The sequence below is a fragment of the Cyprinus carpio genome, chromosome A22 (assembly GCF_018340385.1).
Source record: "Cyprinus carpio isolate SPL01 chromosome A22, ASM1834038v1, whole genome shotgun sequence".
Taxonomy (NCBI): Eukaryota; Metazoa; Chordata; class Actinopteri; order Cypriniformes; family Cyprinidae; genus Cyprinus; species Cyprinus carpio.
The window spans coordinates 214748-238546 of NC_056593.1; the positions used below are offsets into that span (position 1 = coordinate 214748).

The 23799-nt window shown below is 42.8% G+C and overlaps 2 protein-coding genes across 7 annotated transcripts in view; one reads left to right on the forward strand and one right to left on the reverse strand.

The window, feature by feature from the left end:
* Positions 1-4722, forward strand: part of prkar2ab (protein kinase, cAMP-dependent, regulatory, type II, alpha, B) — a 10801-nt gene extending 6079 nt beyond the window's left edge. Inside the window, exons 6-10 of one of the 2 annotated variants that reach the window (XM_042711564.1) lie at positions 1286-1432; positions 1719-1793; positions 1865-1930; positions 2013-2151; positions 4473-4722. In XM_042711564.1, the coding sequence (XP_042567498.1) occupies positions 1286-1432; positions 1719-1793; positions 1865-1930; positions 2013-2151; positions 4473-4597 (552 nt within the window). In that variant the 3' untranslated portion in view covers positions 4598-4722. The remainder of the gene's footprint in view (positions 1-1285; positions 1433-1718; positions 1794-1864; positions 1931-2012; positions 2152-4472) is intronic. The other variant, XM_042711565.1, reaches the window with a different exon arrangement.
* Positions 4723-4867: 145 nt separating this feature from the next.
* On the reverse strand, positions 4868-23670 carry si:ch1073-335m2.2 (msx2-interacting protein). 5 transcript variants are annotated; one of them, XM_042711560.1, is made up of 15 exons: positions 23438-23670; positions 22279-22599; positions 20124-20609; positions 18134-18291; positions 17485-17685; positions 17259-17410; positions 16203-16328; positions 15961-16074; positions 15745-15858; positions 15263-15363; positions 8220-15123; positions 8041-8133; positions 6504-6698; positions 5522-5680; positions 4868-5445 (listed from the first exon to the last, which is right to left on the reverse strand). In XM_042711560.1, the coding sequence occupies exons 1-15, from the start codon at positions 23518-23520 to the stop codon at positions 5314-5316; spliced, it is 9339 nt and encodes a 3112-aa protein (XP_042567494.1). In that variant the 5' UTR covers positions 23521-23670; the 3' UTR covers positions 4868-5313. The 5 variants fall into 5 exon arrangements, with proteins under 5 accessions (XP_042567494.1, XP_042567492.1, XP_042567493.1 ...); XM_042711558.1 differs by having other exon boundaries at positions 18134-18294; XM_042711559.1 differs by having other exon boundaries at positions 20124-20612.
* Between the last annotated feature and the right edge of the window lie 129 nt (positions 23671-23799).

Here is a 23799-nt window from a genome sequence, read left to right on the forward strand (position 1 = left end):
TTGTAGACTTTCATTTGCTTTTCCTTCCAAAATGAAGTGAGGCTGAGCAGGAAATGTTCTTTTACTCCTTTCAGATCCAGAGCACTCTGTTCCACTCTTGTTGGATTTATTAAACTCATTTAGTAACTTTTCAGGTTATTCTGTTAACTGGCATAAAAATCAAATTCAAGTCCATTGGCAATAATATAGATTGAGTCTTCATGAAGAGTATGCCATTTAAATTGTCTCCGGATATGATAAGACACCTAGGTGTGGTAGTCCCTAAGAATCCAAAGGATTTAGTTAAATTAAATTCTCAAGCTACTAGATAACTGGACAGATGGAGATCACTCCGCATATCAATGATTGTCCGCAATGCAGTTAAAATGGTGAGCCTTCCGAGATTCTTATATCTTTGTCAAATATAGCTGCGTTCCTACCCAAATCATACTTTAAAACTCTTGACTCCATTATTATGCCTTGCATCTGTTTGCTAATGAGACATCAAGGTCTTACACAGACTTCACTGTGTTCTAAAACAAAGCTCCTTCCGTCTCAGTTGCTGTTTCTGGTTCTGTGTACAAATTCAGAGTTTTTGGATAGAAATATTCCAGTTCTCTGCCAAAGTTTATAACTGTGTTTTACTCCCCGACCCAATGATAGCAGTTTTTGGTTGTTGAGATTAGCTCGAGTCTCTCAGCCGAAGCTCCGGTTATCTGTTCAGTATGGTATGATTGTAGCCAAGAAAGTTACTCTGCTTTTGTGGAAGAAACAGTCTGGCGTCTCTTTTCTGACTGGTTAACTGCACTTACTCCTACTTTACATCTGGAAAGAATCAGATACACCAGTTCTGGGAACTTTTATTTTTCTTTTTTTTTTTTTTACTGTTGTAATTACTTTTTGTAGGATATGTTGGTCTTGTCTACATCACTTTTTTTTGTCATATTTCTGTGATTCATTTTACTCATTGCACAGATTGTTGTTATATGAAGGGTCTGTTTGTCTGTTGTTTGTTCGTTTTTTTCATGTCTGCAAAACCATAATAAAAATAATAGTTTAAAACCTTTTTTTTTTTTTAAATGCTATTTTGCTCTACATATACCAATCCAAGAAAATACATTCACATATTTTATAATTTGAGAGAAAACTATATTTGTTGTGTTAATATATAACAGAAACAAATTCAGCAAGGAACATACTTTACACCCCCCATAACATAAAGAAATGAATAAAAATAAACAATATAATAGTATATATAAAAATGGAACATTATTACGTGATGATGATGGGTTTTTATGGTCTTCAGGACAGATCCACTTTCCACAGACTCATCGTGAAAAATAACGCGAAGAAGAGGAAGATGTACGAGAGTTTCATCGAGAGCGTCCCGCTGCTGAAGTCACTGCAGGTGCGCGAGGCGTCAGTTCAGCTCATGCTACTTCATTGGCTTCAAGTAATGACGAGAACGAAATATACAATACAACAATAACTCATAACAATGCAAATAGAATGAAAATAAAGTGCTGAATAAAAATAAGATAAGAAATTCTGAAAATGAAATGACTTTAAAAAAAATGAAGTAAAAGTGTCAGTAGGTGGCGGCAAGTGACTGTTTTAATGAGTGAGTCACTGAATTATTCATTCAACTGTTTTGTTCAAATACGCTGATGATTGTAACGTGTAATTTTATCCATGATTACTCAGATTAAATCAACAGCCCGTGTTATTATGTGTCTCAGTTAACGGAGCGCATGAAGATCGTTGACGTGGTTGGGATGAAGACGTTCAGCGACGGCGAGCAGATCATACGCCAGGTGTGTTTCGCTAATCTCCTCGTGACGTGGTCATCCTTCATTCCTGACCGTGTAAGTGTGTTTGTTCTCAGGGCGATTCGGCCGACTGCTTCTACGTGGTGGAGTCTGGGGAAGTCAGGATCATGATCAGAAGCAAAGTAAGAGTCTGTCGCTCGTGGCGTGTTTAGCATGAGTCTGTCGCGTGTGTTTAGCGTGAATCTGATGCTGGCGTGTCTGCAGACTCAGGCGGGTCAGAGGTCACAGGAGGAGGTGGAGGTCGCGCGCTGCTCCAGGGGTCAGTATTTCGGTGAGCTGGCGCTGGTCACCAATAAACCCCGAGCGGCGTCTGTGTACGCGGCAGGAGAGACCAAGTGTTTAGGTACGAACCTCACCTCAAATATCACACCAGTGTTCAGACATCTACTGTGTTTACTGTAACTATAAGTCAACATTACAGTGTTGACACAAATTATCACGTAAAGGTATTTGTGTCATGGCAGGAAATGTTGCATGTACTGCAAAATATGAATATCTTCCTCAGTATTTCTGTCTTTCAAATATCTGAACATCCTTAAATCAAGATACGTTTATCGTAGATGCAAAATAAAGCTATGAAGTCTTGTTTTCTGAGAAATTGAAGTGAATTAAATAAGTTTATCCTAAAAACAAGAAAAAATGTTAATCTAACAATAAAAGAGGAAATCAACTGCTTTTGTAGTTTTAATCAATTTATTTGTAATGAACACACTAAAAGAGGTTTTAACATTTGATTATTTGTTTTTCTTGAATCCTTCTGTGTTTGAAATCTTTTGAAAATGTGCTCATTGTGACTCATTTGGCCAGCACAGGTCACAAACATCTGTCAGTGGGGAATGAAAACTTATTGTCCTCTTGAATTTAGTGGATATTTCTGAGCCCATTGACAGACATTTGTTCTTGTTTTAGTCATAAACAGTTCATTTTGATCAGTTTCTCATAAAACAAGACTTCTTCTGTAATTTTGCATCTCCATTAAATGTATCTCGATTTAGGAATATTTAGTCACTGAAAAACAAGATAAAAATACTGAAGAAGAACTCCCATAATCTGGTGGTTTGTGATCAGAGATATTCAACATTTTTTGTAAAATGAATTAAAAAGTAATGGAGATCAGTTGGAAGTTGTGTTAGAAACATGTTTTTGAAACTATAAGACATTAACATTGATAGACCACATGAATTATCAGCCAGTGAGGAAGATTTACAATGTGAAAAAATATCCTTTCTGAGCCTTAAATCCTGATTTTTTTTTTCTCACCAATATTTTTTTTCTCTTGTGAAAAATATCCTCTCTCATCAAAAAAAAAAAAAACAATTCTCTAAAAAATTTTTTTTACTTTTAGAATTGTTAGAAAAAAATCTTAAAATTTTTTTGTATTAAAAATAGCCACCAATTTTTTTTACTGTCATCCAAAAACTCTCAGAAAAAAACTTTATCATCAATTTTTTCTTATCAATTTTCTTACTCTTATAAAAAATATTTTTCTCTCATCAAAAACCTTTTTTTTTTTATTCTAACAGTCATCAAAAAAAATTCTCATAATTTTTTCCAAATGCCTTTTTCCACTAATCATTTTTTATTTTATTTTTTTCAAAAAAATCTCAAATTTTTGTTTCAAAAAAAAAAACACTTTTAAGAACAGGGAAAATGAGTTTGGATTTTTCCAGAAGACAGAAGAAACTGTGAGCTAGTCATCAGCGTGCGGCGCTAGCCTCCGTCACTGCAGCATCAGCTCACTACTGCTTCTCTGGAGATTTATTCTTCAGTCACACATCAACAAGAAGCTTCTGCAAATCAACTAATTTGGCACTCACTGTCATATCTAACATCTGGAGTTATGAAATAGTTTTTGAAAAGAGAAACAGATTTTGAATTGAGTAAAATAAGTTTGAAAAATAGAGAATTTTTTTTGTTTTTTTGAAAGATGTAACGTCAAGCAAAATATTTAAAAAAAAAGCATTACAACCATTAAAACATCTATTAATGCAAAATAAAGTGTTAAGTGCAGATTATGGGTATTTCCTCCAGTGGATGTGTTCAGATGTTTCACACACTGAAGATCACGTGATTCATCAGAATTCATTCATTCCTTTTATTTATAAAGAGCTTTACAGCTGATCCAGTGTAAGATTTGTGTGTAACAGTCTGTGAACATGACCTCAGATTTCACTGAACATCCTTTTAAATATCTTTTCACAAGTCCTCAAACCGAACATCCCCGGTTCTTATGATGCTGCGTGTGACGTTGCTCGAGCTAAACATTTCAAAAATTGACTTTTTTCCCCACATGAAGTAGTTCAATCAATGGTTAAAATAGTTTGCCAAAGCAGAAGTCAGATGTTTTTGTGTATTTTCAGTTTCTTTGTGTTTGATGTCAACTGATCATTAAAAATATACTTTAGTAAAAATACTGTACAACGTCCATCAGATCAGGAAGAGCTGCACATTTTAATCAATAAACACACGTTGATTATTAATATAATTTAACTAGAGACGGATTCGTCACGTGTTCACTGAATAAAATGTTAATAAGCTCATATTTAAACAGCTATACGTTCAGATTTACATTTCTCTAAACAGTGCTTTAACATCAGAATGAAACAGTCAGATGATGATGATGATGATGATGATGAGGTGTGTGTGTGTGTGTGTGTGTCGCAGTGATCGACGTGCAGGCGTTCGAGCGTCTGCTGGGCTCCTGTAAGCAGATCCTGAAGAGGAACATCCAGCAGTACGAGCAGCAGCTGCTGGCCATCTTCGGCTCCAGCGTCGACCTCAAACACTGAAACACACCTCACTTCACATTCACACAGCACCAGAGACCACAACCAAAACAATCCACCCGGAAGATCACACACACGTCACAGCTCAGAAAACTCTCTCCAAACAGAATTAGAAAACCGTCTGACTTTCAGCAAACACAGAAGAGTTACTTCCTGAAGACGGCTCCTTGTTTTCCAGCATAGACTCCAGTAGCTGTTTGCCCTGACACGTGTTTCACCAGAATCCATGTTCGTCATGTCTCTTGATGAATAAAGGCTCAAATGAAAGTGAGACAAAGTTTTGACTTTTTTTTTATTTGAGTAAGAAAACTTGAAGTGCCCGCAACAAACCCAGCAAAGAGAGTATTTACATGACAAACGCAGTCTGATTTCTGCGGAAGGTAACGGCCGGCTCTGTTGGGTTTGGGTCGTCTGGCCAATGTTTAAATATTTAAAATATTTACAGCCCGGGAAACCAGAAGCTCCATGATCCTGTTCATCTGCTGCCGGTCGATCGCAGGGATCTCCAGCGTCCAATCAATCAGGGACACATGACTCGTTAAAAACACACTTTATCTTCACATTCGTTCATCAAAAAATAGATTCAAAAATCACCAAATGAAGAAAATGTCCCTCAAGATATTTTTAGTTTGTTTTTTGCCCAGTGAAGCGTTTCCATGAACAAAAATGCAATCGATCAATAAATACAAACACATGAAGTCAGACGGAGTGCGAGTGAATCAGACGGAGGTGATGACGATCATGAGGTGCGGAGAGATGCTGGAGATCTGGCTGAGGAGGTCCGGAGCGAGGCGCGACAGGTGGCTCTCGGAGAACTCACACGGCGGGAAGATCTGCAGCACGTAGGCAGGCTGCACACAGAGGGACACAAGCGTTAGAGATGACTAGAGCGGAGCGTGACGGCATGCGTGTGAGACCTGCACCCACCTGGTTGGAGCCGGGGTTGGGGACGTTGATGATGCCGGCCGCTAGTTTGGCCTGCAGGTAATTGATGAAGGCGGATTTGAGCGCCTGCGTCTGGTTCAACACGTCCTCCTGGTCCAGACCGCACGGCATGGCCAGCAGCAGGCAGAAATCACTTTCCCCCTGAAAACAGCACATGAAACACTTTCAGCCAAAGGTTTCGAGTTTATATCAAAAGTATAACAATTATTTGATGCAAACATTTTTAAATGAACGGTTCACCCAAAAATGCAAAACTTGCTGTAAATGTGCTCACTCTCAGTTCATCCACGATCAGGGCGAGTTTGGTTCTTCATCAGATTTGGAGGAATGTAGAATTGCATCACTTGCTCAGCAGTGAATGGGTGCCGTCAGAATCAAGGGCCCAGACTTATGAAGTGTGCGCATCAATACCAGGATTTTTATAGCTATTTATACACAGAAATCATCTCCTGTTGTCTCTCACATATTTGTTTAGAGCTGTTTAAACGCTGCTTGATCTGTGCAGATTTCTCTCCTAAATCACACCAGAACACTTTTTCACTGCAGGAAGTGTTATTATGGATTATAGACTATGTATTTGAGTTAAAAACGTCTTAATGCTGGATGTGTTTCATCTTTTGTCTTCTCCAGATGTTAACTGATGGACTGGAGTGCTGTGGATTACTTGTGGATTATTGTGATGTTTTTATCAGCTGTTTGGACTCTCATTCTGACGGCACCCATTCACATCCATTGCTGAGACACTGATGCAATGCTACATTTCTACAAATTTGATGACAGAGATAACATTCTAATCTTGGATGACCTGAGAGTGAATAAACTTTTAGCAATATATATATATATATATTTGGATGAGGTATCCCTTTAAACACATTTACATTTTTTATAGAACCGGCAGCCCTGTTGGACAATGCACCAGAATGTAAACTCTTGGTGGAAAAGCGAATGCTCTCATGTCACGTACCGTCATTCTGCGAGCGACTCCCTCCAGCTGCTGTGCCTCCAGCCTCATCCTCTGAACGATGCGCAGAATCCCTCCACTCTCCGGCAGAGGCAAAGAGCGCAGGCCCAGAGCTTTGTTTCCACACAAGAAGTGCAGCTGAACCGCTGCCGTATCGTTCTTCAGCGCCAGCAGGCCTTGCCACACAATAGGATATTTCTGTATATACAGAGTTTATCAAACACAAACTTTAGGTTTTGTTGTAATTTTGCATTCCCACTGCACATAGAAGTGTTGTGCATCTACATATCTGTTTGTGCTGTGATGTGATGAACTACAGTGGTTTCAACATCTTTCATATATTAAGGGTCCAAACAGTTTTCATTGTACAGGGTTCAACAGAGAGCCAGTGAGTTTCAACAGAACCTCCTGCAAAGCTGCTGTGATGTGTACTGTCATATACGAATAAATGACTTGACTTGATAGTCATGAAAGCATCAGTAAGAATGTTATAAAGGAACAGTTCACCCAAAAATGAAAATTCTCTTAATTACTCTCGTCATTCCAAACCCGTAAGACCTTCGTTCATCTTCAGAACACAAATTAAGATAGCAGCATCACATGTATTTGTTGTGCTACTCTCGTGAATAGTGGCAGACGCTGACACATAAGAAAAGAAACTGTTGAATAAAGTTATTTTTGTTTTCTTTGCACACAAAAAGTATTCTCGTAGCTTCATAACATCACGGTTGAATCACTGATGTTTCATGGACTATTTCAAAAATATATCTAAATTACGGCCTATGCTCTCAATGTCAAATGCAGAAATGTTAATCCATGCGTTTATGACCTCAAGGTTAGACTATTGTAATGCTTTATTGGGTGGTTGTTCTGCACACTTAGTAAACAAACTCCAGCTAATCCAAAATGCAGCAGCTAGAGTTCTTACTAGAACCAGGAAGTATGATCATATTAGCCCGGTCCTGTCAACACTGCACTGGCTGCCTATCAAACATCGTATAGATTTTAAAATCTTGCTTATTACTTATAAAGCCCTGAATGGTTTAGCACCTCAGTATTTGAACGAGCTCTTGTTACATTATAGTCCTCCACGTCCGCTCCGTTCTTAAAACTCTGGCAATTTGATAATACCTAGAATATCAAAGTCAACTGCAGGCGGCAGATCCTTCTCCTATTTAGCGCCCAAACTCTGGAATAACCTTCCTAACATTGTTCGGGAGGCAGACACACTCTTGCAGTTTAAATCTAGATTAAAGACCCATCTCTTTAACCTGGCTTACACATAACACACTAATACACTTCTAATATCCAAATCCATTAAAGGATTTTTAGGCTGCATTTAATTAGTACAACTGGAACCGAGAACACTTCCCATAACACCCGATGTACTCGCTACATTCCTTTAAACTTGAATTAATGTTTTGCATTTAATATTTAACATTATGGGGCCAGTGAAAATATTGGCAGGACACTTAAAAATCTCAAGTATTGGGTCAACAGCAAAAACCTCTTCTGTGTGTTGTTGATGACAGAGACTAACCGTCAGAAGCTGCACCATGTTTACAGGCTGGTGCCCAACCAGCTCCACTTTAGACTCGGCTTGTGCCTGACTTGACTCCTGCTCTTGAACACCCTGTGTTTAAAATGAAAGGCACAAACTTTATTTACATAGCTCTAAAAGCTAGTAAATATTTAAAAACGATGCATACGCAAACTTACCTGCGATGGTGGGATGCTGTGGGTGGACTGGTTAATCCCCATTGGAGAATTCTCAGCAAACGGAGCGTGGGCAGGCCGTAGGTTTGTATATATGGTTGAATACTCAGGGAAGGAAGCCCCAGTTCCTGCTGTCATCAGCTGAACTCTTTGAGGAGAAGCCATGGGAGGCATTGCACTACGGATCGCCATCATTCCCTCCTTACTGGAAGGTGACTGTGCCCTCTTTAGTTCTGACGCTTTCGAGGAGTCCTTCTCAGATACTCCCTTTGCTAACAAGTGTGGCCGAGGAGACAGAGACGCCGCCATGCTGGTAGCAGTCGAGGAGGGCGGTATGTTCTCGGGGACGTGCCCCTGGTGTAACTCTGCAGCGGGGCGATCGCTCTGCTGGTGGTGCATGAGCACTCGCATGTCTCTGTTGAATCGATCGAGAGGTAAACCGCTGTGGAGAGCTCCACGATATTCTGCTGGTATGGAGTCTGATTTGAGTTGAGCAGCTGGTGGTCTTGCATTGGCTGGGTTCACCTTGAGGACCATCTCCCTGTTCCCCACGGCCTGAGGAGACGTGGGTCGCTGCTGGCCAGGGGCCCAAGAGGAAGTGAGGCTCTCAGAGTGAATCCCATAGCTCATCATGGAGAGGGGAGGAGTGTTCACTCGTACCTCCCCCTGGGTGAGGTGTCCCATTGCACCGACGCGGTGCGGCGACATCCTTCCAATGCTACCGTGAGTGTTGTGTGGAGGCATGATCACAGACTGCTCCGAGTGGTGGACTGTGGAAACATACTGGGACAGAGAGTTTAATCCAGGGGGAAGGACCATAGACACACCTTTCGGAGACGAAGAGCCGATAGGAGATGATACTTTGGCAAAAGGAGAATGAGGATGTCCGGATTTCCGTGGAGATCGCGGCTCCTGCTTAGGTTGAATGAGTGATTGAGTTCGGTCTGTCGGTGTGCCAGCTATGAAACCAACATGATTGCCTGCTGCCGAGGGAAGGTGTGGACTTATAGCAGGACTAATAGTTGGGACCCAAGCAGGTTTCTCCACGTAACTCATGACCTGTGACGGGCCAGGCGTTTGTTGCAATATTTTAACAACTCCACTTTGAACCGGAGGGTAAGCAGATTCTAATTTGTCCAGTCCAGATTCTTGCTTAATTGTGGCGACATTTGGTTGTGGTTTTATTGAGTGTCCATGATCTGAAGGAAGTGGGCATTTCAGAGATGGTGGCTGGGAGGCACTGTAAAGTTCCTGCTTGATCTGGGGCATTGACACCAGCTGCTGTGACTCTATGTCCACAGCACTGGCAGGTGGGATCTGGCTGATTTTGGCACTTATGCGCAGTGGCCCCTCCATTTTCTGGCCAGAATGACTCAGCACCACAACACCTTCTGACGTCTGAACTCTAAGTCCTGTGCTAGAACCTGTACTCAAAGATGTACTCTCCACTATATAGCGACCGGCATTTCCACCTTCCTCACCAACTGCTGGACCATGGTACGTACTGCTTTCCTCCAAGCTTGGCTGGTAAATCTGTTTTGGAGGCTGTTTATCAAGGAAAGGATTTCCAATCTGAGCATTTGGCTTCTCCTCAGAGTCAGGGGGATTGCAAACGCGACTGATAACAGAGGTAGGAGTGGAAGCAATAACTGAAATCACTGACTTCTCACTGAAGATCTGTTTTGTTTCTGAGGATGGTATAGAAGCAGGCTGTCGCACTACAGGTTGGGCTGAAACAGGGAGTTGTCTCTTATCTTGAGGAGCACTCTTGTTGGTTACCACATCTGGTGTAATGTCACTTTCCCTTAAAGGATGAGCGTGCATATTCCCGGATGTAGCACCGATTTCCAAGATCGGGACAGTGTTAGGCTTTGAGAGGATTTTGCGCAAATCAGCTGAGTTGGCGTCATGAGCAGGGGTGTCTGAGGGTAATGTAGGGGTTTCCATCGGGGCTACAGAGGTCAGCGGAGGAGAGAGAACCCCAGCTTCTTTCGGCTGATTGAAACGCTCCGTTGGGGAAACAGAAAGAGTGCTTGGGTGTGAGGACAAGTTCTTGAGACAAGTTCTCGTTGGAGATAGTGAAGGAGATGTGTTCTTGTATGAATAAGGCTGGTATTTGGATGACGTTGGGCTTCTGCTAATAGCTGGAGAGGATTTTGGGATATCCATCTCAGTTTTAAGAGGCGACTCAGTTTCATTTGAAAGGTCTGCATTAGGAGCTGTTAAACTTACACGCTGCTTGGAAGAGGAAGTAATGACAACAGCTGTACTTGCTGGTGATCTTTCTGTGGCAGCTGGAAGTTCTGCAGGTACTGACTCCAGTGACTTCACAGGGATATTTTCAGCCTCCAAAACTACATCTTTAATGGGTTCCTTTTTGCTTCCAGCACCCTTTTGGCCTTTGCCCTTCTTTGAAGTTTTTGTTCTGCCTTTATACCCTTTTCTAGGAGTGGTTACGGTCTCCTCCTGAATGACTGCTGTGCTAACACAGGTTTCAGATACTTTTGAACCGGGCCCAAGAGTCTGCATATCAGGACCGGACTCTACAACAGAGGTCACGATCTGATCCATGTCCTCTGATTTAATGGAATCTATAGCAGCAGCAAGCTCTGTTTCACTAGATGGATTTGCAGACTTTTCTTCTTCTGAGACATGCTCTGGTTCTTCAGCTGCCAAACGTTGTGCCTTTGTCAGGTTACTCTTAAATGGAAGAGAAGGAGCATCTTCTGTGAGCTTGGCAATATTCTCAACAGCTTGCTCAAGCTCCAACTCTCGAGCCAGCGAAGCTACATGTGGCTCAATGGCTTTTGCTGCAGCAGGCAAAGTCTCTCTTTCACTATTAACATCATCCATGGCATCATTTTCAAATTTAGCTCCTAGCACCTCATCCTTTGAGGACACACCAGGTGAGCTATTTTTGGGAGACTCATCAGTTCCAGGTTCTTCTTCACTAGTCTGAAGCATTGCCTTTACTTCGGTCACATCAAGACGGATTCTAAGGTTTTTAAGAATGGGAGGGTTTTCTTCGTTAATGAGTTTGGTACTTTCCGAAATTTTCTCCATTTTGTCTCCTTTCTTTCCAATTCCAGATGCTGATGCATTTCCTGGACTGACTCCTTTTTGTGTGGGGGGTGAGAATTTGCCTTTACCCACTCTGGGAACCCCCTCACTGCTCGTTTCACTGGCACCCAACTCCTTAGACTCAGTTGATTTTGACCGTTCGACTTTGCCTGCTGGTACTTCCTCTGATTGGCGTCGATTCTTAGGGGGGCGTCCCCGTCTCAAGGTTGGTGGTGGAGCAACAGCCTCTACTTCAGAACCTACATCTCTGTCTACACCACGCTTCCGTCCACCACGTGGCGATTCAGCATCTTTTCCGGGCTGCAGAGCAGTTTCATCTTCAATTGGTGTAGCATAGACAGAACGCACATTTCTACGTCTTGCCCTACCTGACTGTGAACTCTGCTCTGTACCTTGTTCCATTTCCATACTGTGCACAGGTGACTTACTTAATGACTTTGAATCAGGTGTTGTCTTGAACACCTCTCCTCTTGGAGAAGATGAACGTTTGAGCTTCTCTTTGTCAATGCGCTCACTTTTGCGGGTGCTTTGTTTGTCCGGGGTAGCAGGCAGAGTTGTAGTTACTGGTGTGGTAGGCGAGGTTTTGGCTCTTTTATTTCTTGACTTTGGAGGGGGAGACACAGCTTCTTCAACTGGATAATTATCAGCACATTCCTGATCGTCTGCATTAATAGATTCAGACTCAGGTGCCACAGGTGGCTCAGGTTCGTTTTCATGTTGCTCAGCAGGGATATGCGGGAGGGGACTTGGTGATTCAGGAAACGTCACTGGAGGCCCAGCCTCTGGCTGTACATTATTGGTTGGCATTTCGTTGTTTGGGAGCTGTTCTGCAACTACTTTATTGGTGTCATGAGCACTTACAGAGTCATCAACCTTCAATACCATCTCCTCTGCTGGGATCTTCGACTCTTGGTATTCTGAAGAATTGGGTTCTGAGAGTTGTCCAAGCAAAGGCTGTAATGGGTGAACTGTGGGCTGTTCATGCTCTTTATTGTCCTCCTTCATAGAAGAATCAAGCAAATTACAGGTTAGAGAATCAACACTTTCTGCTTCCACTGTTGGCAAGGATTCTTCGGATGCTAAAACGGGGGGTGATATTTGAGGAGCTTGAACAGGACTAGTCTGAGGGATCTGAACAGGACTAACTGATTTGATCTCAGCTTGTTGAATACTACGTTCAGTAGCATTTTGCTGCTGTGGTGCTTGTTCTTCCTCCAGTGTTTTACTTACTTTGGTTGCATCTGTGCTTTCATCTTGCTTGGAATCTTGATGGCTTTTTTCTTTATTCTTCTGTTGCTGCAACCTTGTTAGTTCTAAAAATCGGCTATGGAAAAGCACAACTGGTTCTGGGTCGGGCTGCCCTTCTGCTGGGCCTTGCTGAGAGTACAGATATCCAACGCCATGTTCAGGGTCCTCATGCTTTCGTTCTAGATGCTGAAGACGCCTTGAATCCTGCTCAAAAATAGAACTGTGCAAAAAACGTGACGCAAACAACTCTCGTCTCTCCTGTTCTTCTGGCTTTGGATCTTCTTTCCTGTCATCAATTTTGTCATCAGACTCGCTTCGAATTTTTTTCTTCTTCATGTACCATGACGGAGTTGGTCGTGGTGTGGACTCCACCTTCTCAGGGTCCTTTCTACTACTGAAACTGGGGAAATGTGAATCATAATCTAGGAAAGACCAGTTGTCTTCCCTTGTTGAGGACAAAGACTTTGCACGCTCTAACAAAGCTTTGGTATCTGGAGTGATTGTCTGATCATCTGCGAAAGAACAGAATTTGTTTCTCTCTAGAGAGAGCGTCAGCTTGGACTCTGATAATCTGTTTGGACGAGGTCTTTCAGAAAAGGATCCTGACGTTGATGGAGCAGGAGAGTTAGGCTTATTTTCACGATCTTCTTCAGAGTCAGAGCGCACTTCACCAGGTTCCAAATCAGGCCAAAGTACGTAATCCAAGTACTTCCGATTGAGCCGCCTTTTTTCAGCGCTTCTTGAAAAGTCTGGCAACAAGTCTTGCTTAAGTCGACTATCCCAGCGTCTTTGCTGTTCATCTTGTAGAGATGTACTCATCTTTGACATCTGTGAGGTGTGCATCTGTTTACCTCCAAGCTCCTGATCTGATGGAACATTATCCTCAGTTTTCAATGGTTCTTTTACTTCTCTCATAATCATTTGAGCATGACAGTCTGCATATTCTTCCTCTCTTTGTTGGGGGGCATGCTGAAACCTTGGAGAGTTTGTGTTATTCCACTCAAGGTCTTCACTCTTTTGCCGGACCGTTCGGTAAATCCTTTCTTTCTTAGCATTCATTTCCATCTCAAAGGACTCTTGTTTCTTGGTCTTACTTGGAGGTGAATTATCAGTAACGTCCTGTGGAGGCTTGCCGACCTCATGCACCAGGCTTCGATCCTCAAGATCTTCTGCATCTACACCTTGAGGAGTTTCTGGCTTTCCTGGTTTATCCTGCGGCTGTAGCTGTTGTCGTAGCCTTCGGTTTTGCTCCATCTGTTTGCGATAACTCTGAGAAAGGTCAATATTTTCTAGATATTCATCCCTTACTTTATTGTCCTTATCCGAGGTTCCATCAGTTGAAAATCGTCTAGATATGCTTGGTCCAGGGTGAGATTTCGAGTCAAAAACATCCACCTCAGGCAGTTCAGCTGACCTTACCGATGAGCCCTGAGACGTCCCTCTCATAGCGCCATCCAGCTCTTCCCTTTGACTATAATGAGAACCAATCCTGGATTTGGAGTGTTCTCTTTTTTGAGCCTCTTTCTCTGCTTTTACCTCAATATCGGTCTCTTTTGCAAATCTTGTGCCTGTAGCAAAGTCAGCAGGTTGGCTAATCCCAGAACCTGGATCCTCCTCCAGACGGCCCCGTTTCTGTCGTATTGCTTTCCCGCCGGGATCACCGAACCGTCTCTTTCTCGCTTCAAGTTTGTCAGAATCTACAAGGGAGTCTTTGCCATCACTACCAGAATCCGATTTTAAATGTTTCTTTGACTTTCCTTTGCCGTCCCGGTCTAAAGACTCACTTTTACACTGATCGAGCCGCTCTGCCTTTTGAGACTCAATGCGAGTTACGTGGTCAGTAGGGGAAGGCTCTTTGTCCCCTTTATGCTTCTCTTTTTCTTGACTCTCCACATCTGAAACCTTAACCTTTCCAGATCCCAAATCCAGACTCGCCTCTCTATCTGCTTCAGAAAGAGGTACACCGGGAGACTGCACTTTCCCTCTCCTTTGCTTTGCTTTCTCTCCCTTCTCTCGGTCAGCTTTCTCCTTGCGTCTGCTGCGCTTCTTGTTCTCTGCCCCACTTACACGCTCTGCCTCGGCCTGCTCCATTTCTCTCTCCAGTCCTTCAGATTTGTAATCTACTGCCAATTTCTCAGGCTTCTCAAACTGAGCCGGGGTTGGCGACAGCGAGCTGCAGCTTCCGGATCTTTCAGAGGAGTGCCTGTACACACGTCGTTCAGCGTCTCGTGACACGCGATCCGACGGTGAGGGTGAAGTAGAGGGAGTCAGGGGACGCCGCTGATGAGACGGGCTCCATCGGCCTCGCTCCGCCTCAAAGCGCTCGCGCTCCCGTTCCCGCTGGATATAGCTGTACTTCCTGATGTCCTCAAAAGGGTCTCGATAGTCTCTGTATTCCCGTGGGTCCTCATGATAGCGGGGATCGTAGTGGTCTCCTTGGTAGTGATCTAACTCTGCATAGCGGTCACGACTGCGACCGGGGTACTCTCGACGGGGGTCTTCAGCGTAAATGCCAGGAGTCCTTACATTCTCATAATACGCCCGCTCCGCTGAAAAGTCATAAGTTCTCCGGTCTTCCCTGAAAAAAGGAAACAAGATTTGGGCATTTTTTTTTATCTACAATATAACCAACTGCTAAAGATGAGCAAACTAAAGGCAGAAATGATAGTTTCTATGTTTGTTTTTGTTTTTTTTTTCACCACTAAAGCAGTGCTCACCTCCGATCTGAAGGAATATCATAAAAATCACGGATGTCCTGCCCTGATGCCTGCATAGATCGATAGAAAGCCATTTGACTCTCTTGACTTGCAAAATCAACCTGGACAGAGGAAACAAACACATTTTATAACTAAATCAACACACAAATATATATATAGTATATATACACATAATAAATTTTTTTTTTAAATTTGTCTCTTATGTGCATTTTATTTGTTCAAAAAAAAAAATTTTGTTTTCATAATTACAATTTAATATAGCTGATTTCTGATGTAATATACTGTAAACTGAAATTTATTTCCTTAATGATAACAATCACTAAAACATTCATTCACACAAAAAAAAAAATAAATCAACCTAACAAAAATACATGTTTTTTAACATTAGTACTCAATTGTTGGTAATAGAAGGTCATAAAAGACATTTTTCAAAAACATGACCAGTAGTTTATATATTAAAACACTAGTCAGTCCCCACATACCTTAATTTTGTTCCCTCCTATCTTCCATCCTTTGGTTTCTCTAACAGCTGCTTGGGCGAAATCCGTGTTGTTGTACAGAATAAGAGCCATTCCTTTTAACCTATCAAACACAACCTGTAAACGAGGCCATAAGTTAGTATAACTCTAAGCAACACCAGTAAAATCTATATAGTGCATGTCAAACATTTCCACAGACTAGAGTTCCCAAAACTCTACCTTGACCACCGGGCCGTATCGACAGAAGTGTCGTGTGAGGTACTGTTCTGTGATGTTCGAGGTCAGTCCGTCTAACCACACACACGCTGTTGGCATACTCTTCCCAAAGCCAAGCTGTAACACAGTCAGAAATACACATCAGAAACGATCCAGTCTTAACAAACAAAACTGCTCTCATGTACACACAATATAAACATGTTTTATGAGAGTCATGTTGGCAAGAACACACAATTAATAAATACCTTCAGTCTGTTGGCGCCGAGATACTCTCCGTCCATTTTCTTAATGGCTTTACAAACACTCGCGATATCAGAGTACTGAACAAATGCGTACTGAGGAACACCGTTCACCCTCTTGATATCGATATCCTGAAATACATCAATACAAACACATGCTTTAAAAATACAAAAACAAATTCCCTCGTACACAGAATTGCTTGGCCTGGTTTTATTGCATTTTGGCCAAAAAAAATAATGAGTTAAAAAGTTACAGAAACTACAACAGATGACATATCAGATAGCCTATGAGAAACTTTGACATTGAGGAAAAAACTTTAAAATTAGGGCTGTAACAATGAATCAATCATAAAGCTATTGACTGCAGAATTTTTTTTATGATTTTTCGCAACAGCCGTAATCACAAACTGCAAAAACAGAACTGCAAGTTATTACAAACAAAAACTAATTTAACCCTCATAATACATTAAAAATCTGCAAATTATTTTCACATCTAAAGAAGTGTTATTTTATAAAAGTTTTCAATTAAAATCATACTGCTTCTCATGAGCAACTTCTAATTAATGAGTGAATGTGAAAAAAAATGTAACCACATTATTACTGCATTTACCTGTTTTTCTATCAATGCAAATTGAATTTTTTTTAAAACATAAATCACACCAAATTACTATGCTATCTGTGTGTATATATATAGATAGATAGATAGATAAGATTGATTCGAAAACATCATTGTATGAAATTTGTAAGAAAATATAATCTGAGAATTACCAATATTAACCCCATGGGAATAAATACATTTAATTAAATTCCTTTGTCTTTATAACTCAAGATTACTCATAAACAGTCATTTCTAACAAAACAACATCAAAACAACAAATATTACTCTGAAAAGTCAAAAAAATAAAAAAATTTAAAAAAAATTCTTGCATAAACTTAACTCAACTGAAAATTTTTTTTTCTTCTGCAAAAAATTTCTTCTCCAGGACTTATTTTCAGCTCATAACCACCTCAATTGCTCATATTCCTCTACTAGTACACGTTAGGACAAACACGCTAACTTACCACTATCTCCCCGAAGCGTTGGAAGACGTCGAGTAGCTGCTGATAGTTGGTGGTCTTCTCCAGGTTTCCGATGAACAGCGTACGAGTGGCCTTCGGGTGAAACTCATCGATGCGTCCGTCCAGGGGACGAAACTCGTTCTCGCTCTCCGTCTCTGTTGGAGGCAAACACGTCAGGATTTAGCACCGACGCACCGCTAGCGCTAGAGAGTGACACACGGAGACCCACCGGGGCCGTTCCAGGCCGTGACCTCGATCAGCATCCCGAAGAAGAGCTTCCCCTTGGACACTCCGAGGGCCTTCTCCTGGTCCTCCTGCTGTCTGAAGAACACCAGGCCGTAGCGCTCCTCCGACGCGCCGTGGATCTGCACCGACGTCACTTTACCGTACTTCTTAAACTCATGAAAGAGCCCGTCTTTCAAACTCGTATCTGAGGAGAGTAAAGCACAGACGCTTCAGCGTTCAGAAAGTGACGTCAGAGACGGATTGCCTAAAATTCTTCAAAAACTCTTCCTTTATTATGGGTTTGGAACGACATGAGGATGAAAGAATTTTAATTTTGGGCTGAACTAACTAACCTTTAAGGCCAACAAATAGCCTGCAAGTCTACATTTTTTAGTTTTTCCAAATATCTGTACCCGAGGAGACTCTGAATCATTTGGACTTGAAGGGAACAAGTTTGTCTACGTGTCCACCAATTTCTATGAGGCTAACAATCATAATTCTTCAGATATCAAACCGTAAACATGCTTCCCATCACCAACAACAAACGAGCAAACTATGAACAAAACATCAATAGTGTCCGGCTGATTTGTCGTAGACTGAGCTTCTGTTAAATGAGACTGAAAACACAGCTGATGTGAGCAGTAAGCGGTCACCTGTGGATCGCGTCGGGAGGTTCTGGACTCTGATCCCGAAGCTCCTCCGCGGCTCGTCGGAGTCCAGTGTGAGCGCATGAGGAGCCGGAGGAGCGTGTGTGGCCGTCGACTGCACTGAGCGCGCTCGCGATCCTTCACTGGAGCTGCTGTTCGAATCACTGCTGCCAGAAATCAAGAGAAGAACTTGATTCAGACAAACCACTGCAGCAGATACGCCATGAAACAACAACACCCACTAACAGTGGACAAAAAAAATTAAATAAAAATATTGCTATTTAGAGAGATGTCCAATTATTTTGTTGACTATATTCATCAAGCTCAACACCTCAAACAAGTTACCAAATTTATTTTCTGTAATTCATGGGTTAAGTGTATGCTTACAAACCAACATTGGTAACACTTTATTTTGATTGTCTACTTTAGACATATTCTACTAACTTTTAGTAACTTTGCAACTCCTTGACCTCTAGCAGTGATTAGAGTATTACTTGAGAGTTTAATTAATGTCTTAACATGAAGTTGCTCATAGTTAGTAGAAGTGGACTTTCGAAATGAAGTATAACCAAAAAGTATGTACATTTTATGTCTATTTAACACTTGACACTTCCGTCATTGCAAACTGTGAAAAATGCAGATGCTATTGCAGAATCCAGACATTAAAATGGAATTTACAGAATAACACAGAATGTCACAAAAACTGGCAAAATTTTATGAATTAATCAAAAGTAGGGCTGTACACTTATTCAAATGGTAATATGGACTAGTGTATGTGAATATTAAATTGCAAAAAGACTTATTGCAATACGAATTCTGTTTGAATGAGTTTGGTCAGCCATACAAACTCACATTTTAAACCATGTTTTATTTTAAAGATTAATCTCTGTTAAGCAGCACTTTGCCAAAAATGAAAGGATTACATTTTAAAAGATTAATTCAATGATTAAAGTTGCATTTATTCAATAAAACACAGGGCCTGAATTTCGGCACGGGACTGCACATAATTCTACTCATTTCCACAGTTTCTGCTCTTGTAACGCGAAATTCCCACATATTTTTCAGTGTGAAAGATGCTTGCGACAGATGATGGAATGTATAACTTGCATGCGCTTTTGAGTCTTACAATCTTAAACATTGAAGTGCTCTATTCAGTACTTGCGCACTCTCTGTAAGACCGCTTTCTGTGAGCTCACACCCAAAGCGTGCAAACAGGCAAATACATACAAAATTATGTCAAAATGCCTTGATGGGTATTCTCGTAAACAGTCGATTTATACTAAACATTGTCGGTTATAGGCCATTAAATGAATGTAAACAGTTGAGTAACAAAACATACGTGTAACAGTTTGATCAATGCATGAGGTCTTAAAGAGACAGCAACCTAAATAAACCTGCTGCTGTCTGTCATTAATGTTTATTTATACACTGAAGACTAACCTGTTTGTCATTTATCTATTCCTATCTTATTACTGACTGTTTACTTGTCTTTTTTAGTTTGAGTTTGCAGAGTTTCAAATCAAAGTTATTTTTAAGAATCTTCCTCACAACATAAATATAAATAAACAACATAATAGTAAAACACAAATAGACTGGGTGACGAAACATTTAGATTGGATGATTGTAGTTTAAAAACGTTTAAAAAATACCCTAACTCCCCCTTCAAATAAAAAAAATCCCCCCCATAAGAGCCACCTAAAGGAGGATTTCCCCCAATTTTCCAAAATGAAATTCAGGCCCTGAAAGACCATCCAGAAAAATTTAAACATAACAGAATTGAAACAACAAAACATTTTGTAGGGCACTATTACTTTTAAAAATACTAATAAACTATTACTTTACAGTTTTATGACTTCAAGTGATTAGATATTCTTTTTTTGATTATTAAAATGTCCAAAATCCAGAAAAAAAAAAAAAAAAAAAAAAAAAAAAAAAAGCTGTAACAACTGCAAAATCTCATTAAAAATACTGCTGGTAGAAAGTGCTGGTACGATACCTGCCGCTGCCGGTGCTGCTGGTGCTGCTGACCGAATCAGAGCTTGAAGACGGGCTGCGCGAGTGTGACCGCGGGCCCCGGCCGGGCGACACGGGGGCTCTTTTGGGCGAGTGGGCAGCTTTAGGAGTCTGTCCCGTGCTCCTCTGGGGCGATGGGTGCCGTGACTGTGAAGAGTGTGAGGACCGGCTCCGCCGATGGTGGTACGTCCGGTCTGTGCGCCGGCCCCTGTCCTCACGGTACGGGTCGCGCCGAGCCGAGCTGGAGATGGTGAAAGGGTCACGGATACGAGGCTCGAAGTGCGACTCCGGCGTGTCGAAGCCACCGCTGATAGTGCTGGCGGCCGGGCTCGAGCTCACCCCAGAGGCGAACATGGTACGGTCCCGATAATATTCTGTGTTGTAGTGCCGCGGCCGGTCGAAGGAGCCGCTGCGCTCGTGGTGTCCGTACGGACTGTGATCGTACGCCCGCTCCCTGCTGTCCGAGCCGCTGCTGTGAGAGAGACAGAAAGAGACACGACAGAAAAGGGAACACACACACTTAGAATCAAACCGGATCCATGGCAAACAGCTAACACAGGAACTCAAGTACTCCTCCTCGTCCAAAACCTAGCGGGCCAGGTTGCGGAGCCACAATTTAACGAGTGAAATCACAAGCATGCGTCCGGTAGACTGAACTATGCTGAGGCTCTAACGCGCTTCTAAACGAATCATGCAGTGTTTTTATCCGACTGTGGCGTTATTACAGTCGACCAGCCGCTGAGCGTTTACTCTGATCACATGAACCATGCTGGCTATCTGGCTCTGAACATCGGAGGGGAAATCAAACAGAAGTGAAGATCAAGAGCTGAAACACTGATGGAGGGACAGAGGGGTTAATAATAGCACAAGGCTGTAGGGTTAGTAAAGAGCAGGGGTTAAGAGACAGGGTGCATGTCTAGTTTAGAGAGAGAAAGCACAGAGAGGTGTAAGGCAGGGCAATACCAACCTTTTCAGAGCAGTAACTGACCCTAAATATTCCCAATACAATATAGGAGGAATTTTGTGTGAGCCAAAAACATCGATGGCGTAAAGCGGTGCTTGGGGGAAAAAAAAAAACGGACGATAAAGTCTCACTATGCCAAAAAGTTCTTCGTCCAAAGAGGGTCGCGTCAGGCCATCCATCTCAAGACACGTTAAAGAAGACTTCAGGAAAAAGAGTCTAGAAAAAGGAACATATTCCAAAAAATCTCTTCCAAAAAAACAATTACACACAGCTTTCCACTCGTGGAATAATCCTAACGCCAAAAACACAAAAAGAAGTCTCTGTGGGACAATTTATTTATTTTTAATTCCAGCGCATTATGTTCCCCAGAACGGCAGCGGTGGGACCGACTTCAAGAAGCCCCTCTTCTGCATCCGTACATCCACTGGAGGACAGGTAATCCAGCAAAGCCTCCACCTACACCTGTACATCCAACGTGAGGTTAGATCCGTGGGAATCTTCCCCTGACCACGTCTTCTGGTCTTCGAGGCTTCGTAAAAAATATCCAAGCGCTGGCGACACGCGGTCTCTAAGAATGACGTGCGGTGACAAGGAGGATGGAGATGATGAACCCTGACACACTTACTCCTGACTCCAGCGGAGCGCGGTTCGCTCCTGAATCCACGGCAGTGATACACATCCACGGCATGACACACAGTTAGCACAATGACCAGATGGGTGATGGGATAGTCGTGCAAGGCAAATGAGAAGGGACAAAAAGCTTCGCGACAACTCGTAACTAAATTCCGGTTATAAACCTTGCGTTTAATCCGTCATCGGCACGTACTTCCAAAGAGCGCTGTTCCAAGGCGGCGGGGTAACATCCGAGATTCTGCGAACGCCTAATATCCAAACTCACCCGTTACGTCTCCGCCAGCCATCGTAATATCCAAACCGACCGGGATATTCTCCACGTGGGTAATATCCAACTATGGCTCACACAGTAATCCCACACCAATCTAATCCACTCATTCATACACGAGACAAGGATTAATAATTCCGTGTGCAGGAAGTCAGGCCTCGGAGCGCAGAGGGATCCCTAGAATCTGGAATATTTTGTATTTAACCCAACCTCAACCCCTGTATCTGACACCACAGAGCCCCTGTAGTGCAGAGGGAGCCTGTGTCCACTTACCCGTCTAGTCTGCGTTCATAGCGCCCCTCTCTGGTGTGGAGAGACACCGGGGGCACGTACACCGGCCCCACGGCGCTCCTCGAGAACCCCGCAACCTCCCTTCCGTGACTGCTAGAGGGGCTGGGGTCCTCCAGACCCCGCACGGCGCTGGGCACTGAGCCCGGCTCATTGTAATCTGTGCGGAGGTCCCTGTCCCCCATTTTGTTGACCGCGTTGTGCGCCTTCTGGGCGCTTTTGATGTCAACGAAATCCACGAAGGCTGCCACACCGCCCTCGGAGCCGCGCTTGCGCAGGACCTTGACGCTCTCCACCCGGCCATACCTGTGAAGAAGAAGAAGAAGAAACGAAGCGCTGTTAATGTCACACACATCCAGGAGTCATGTGATCAACAGCCACAAAAACACATTACAGGTCAACATAAGAGGAAGTCAAAATTCACTTTCTGAACTGATACCTTCTTTGTTTGACAGCTAACGATGACTTTTACATTATTGTGCTCTTTAGCTAACCCGATCTGGCTGTAAACGCTAATATAAACGCTCCGTAGCCCATTCACACTACGATCTCAAAGCGGTTTCAAAACAGTTCAGCGGTTTTTCTACAGTACAGTGATTCAGTTCACTAAACCGAGACAAGACTTCAGGAGTCCGTTTCATCGCAGAATGGAGTTACACGTCACTGCAGATTCTCGCTCAAGTTTCTGTTTCTTCAGACGGACTCGGTTCCTGCCGTTAAACCGGCTCTTCTCGTCCGGACGCCGCGTTAGCAGCGCGCTAACCGCACACACACACACGCTCGCTGTTCTCCTCATGAAAGCGCGTTTTGTGTCACTTTTCCTGAGGCGTGAACCTACACGGACGTTTTCTGTCAAAATCAGCACAGATTCCAATCGTTAACCTGCAAACCGTTAACTAACGTTAGTCAGCGCTGAAGCAGCCAGCTAACTGCTTAAATTGATCGTGTTAGCGAGCCCGAGGCTCAACGGAGCTGGTTTCGACTTGTTTCTAAATTCCTAATCGTGTCTGCGACTTATTCTGCTGTTTTAAACGGCTTTCTTCGGCGTTTTGCCGCTGATTTTCCGCCATCGCGCGCCGAGGCGGTTTGTGTCCGCGCGAGGCCGCGTCACTGCGCGCGCAGCTGCACTTCTTGTGTAACTCACCGTTTAAAATGCTCCACAATCTTCTCCTCGCGAACATGTTCGGGTAAATTTCCCACCCAGAGGTGCCTGGTTTCCCGAACCATCCTGCGTCGTCCGCGTCCCGTTCATGCACATATGCGCCTTCGCGTCGTTTTAATCTCTGAAAACCCGCTGCTAGCTCGTGTGAGGAAAAAGATCTCGCGGCCCTGCGCGTGCACGAGCGGGAGCGCGCATAGGAGCCATCGGCGGCGAGCACCGCAACCCTGCGCGCCACCGTCACGCTGCGACATCTAAGCAAATGTCACGAATGATGCCAAAACATTGCACGTGTTTGTTTATATCAATTTATGTACATTAATATCACATCAAGCAGTCAAGCACGA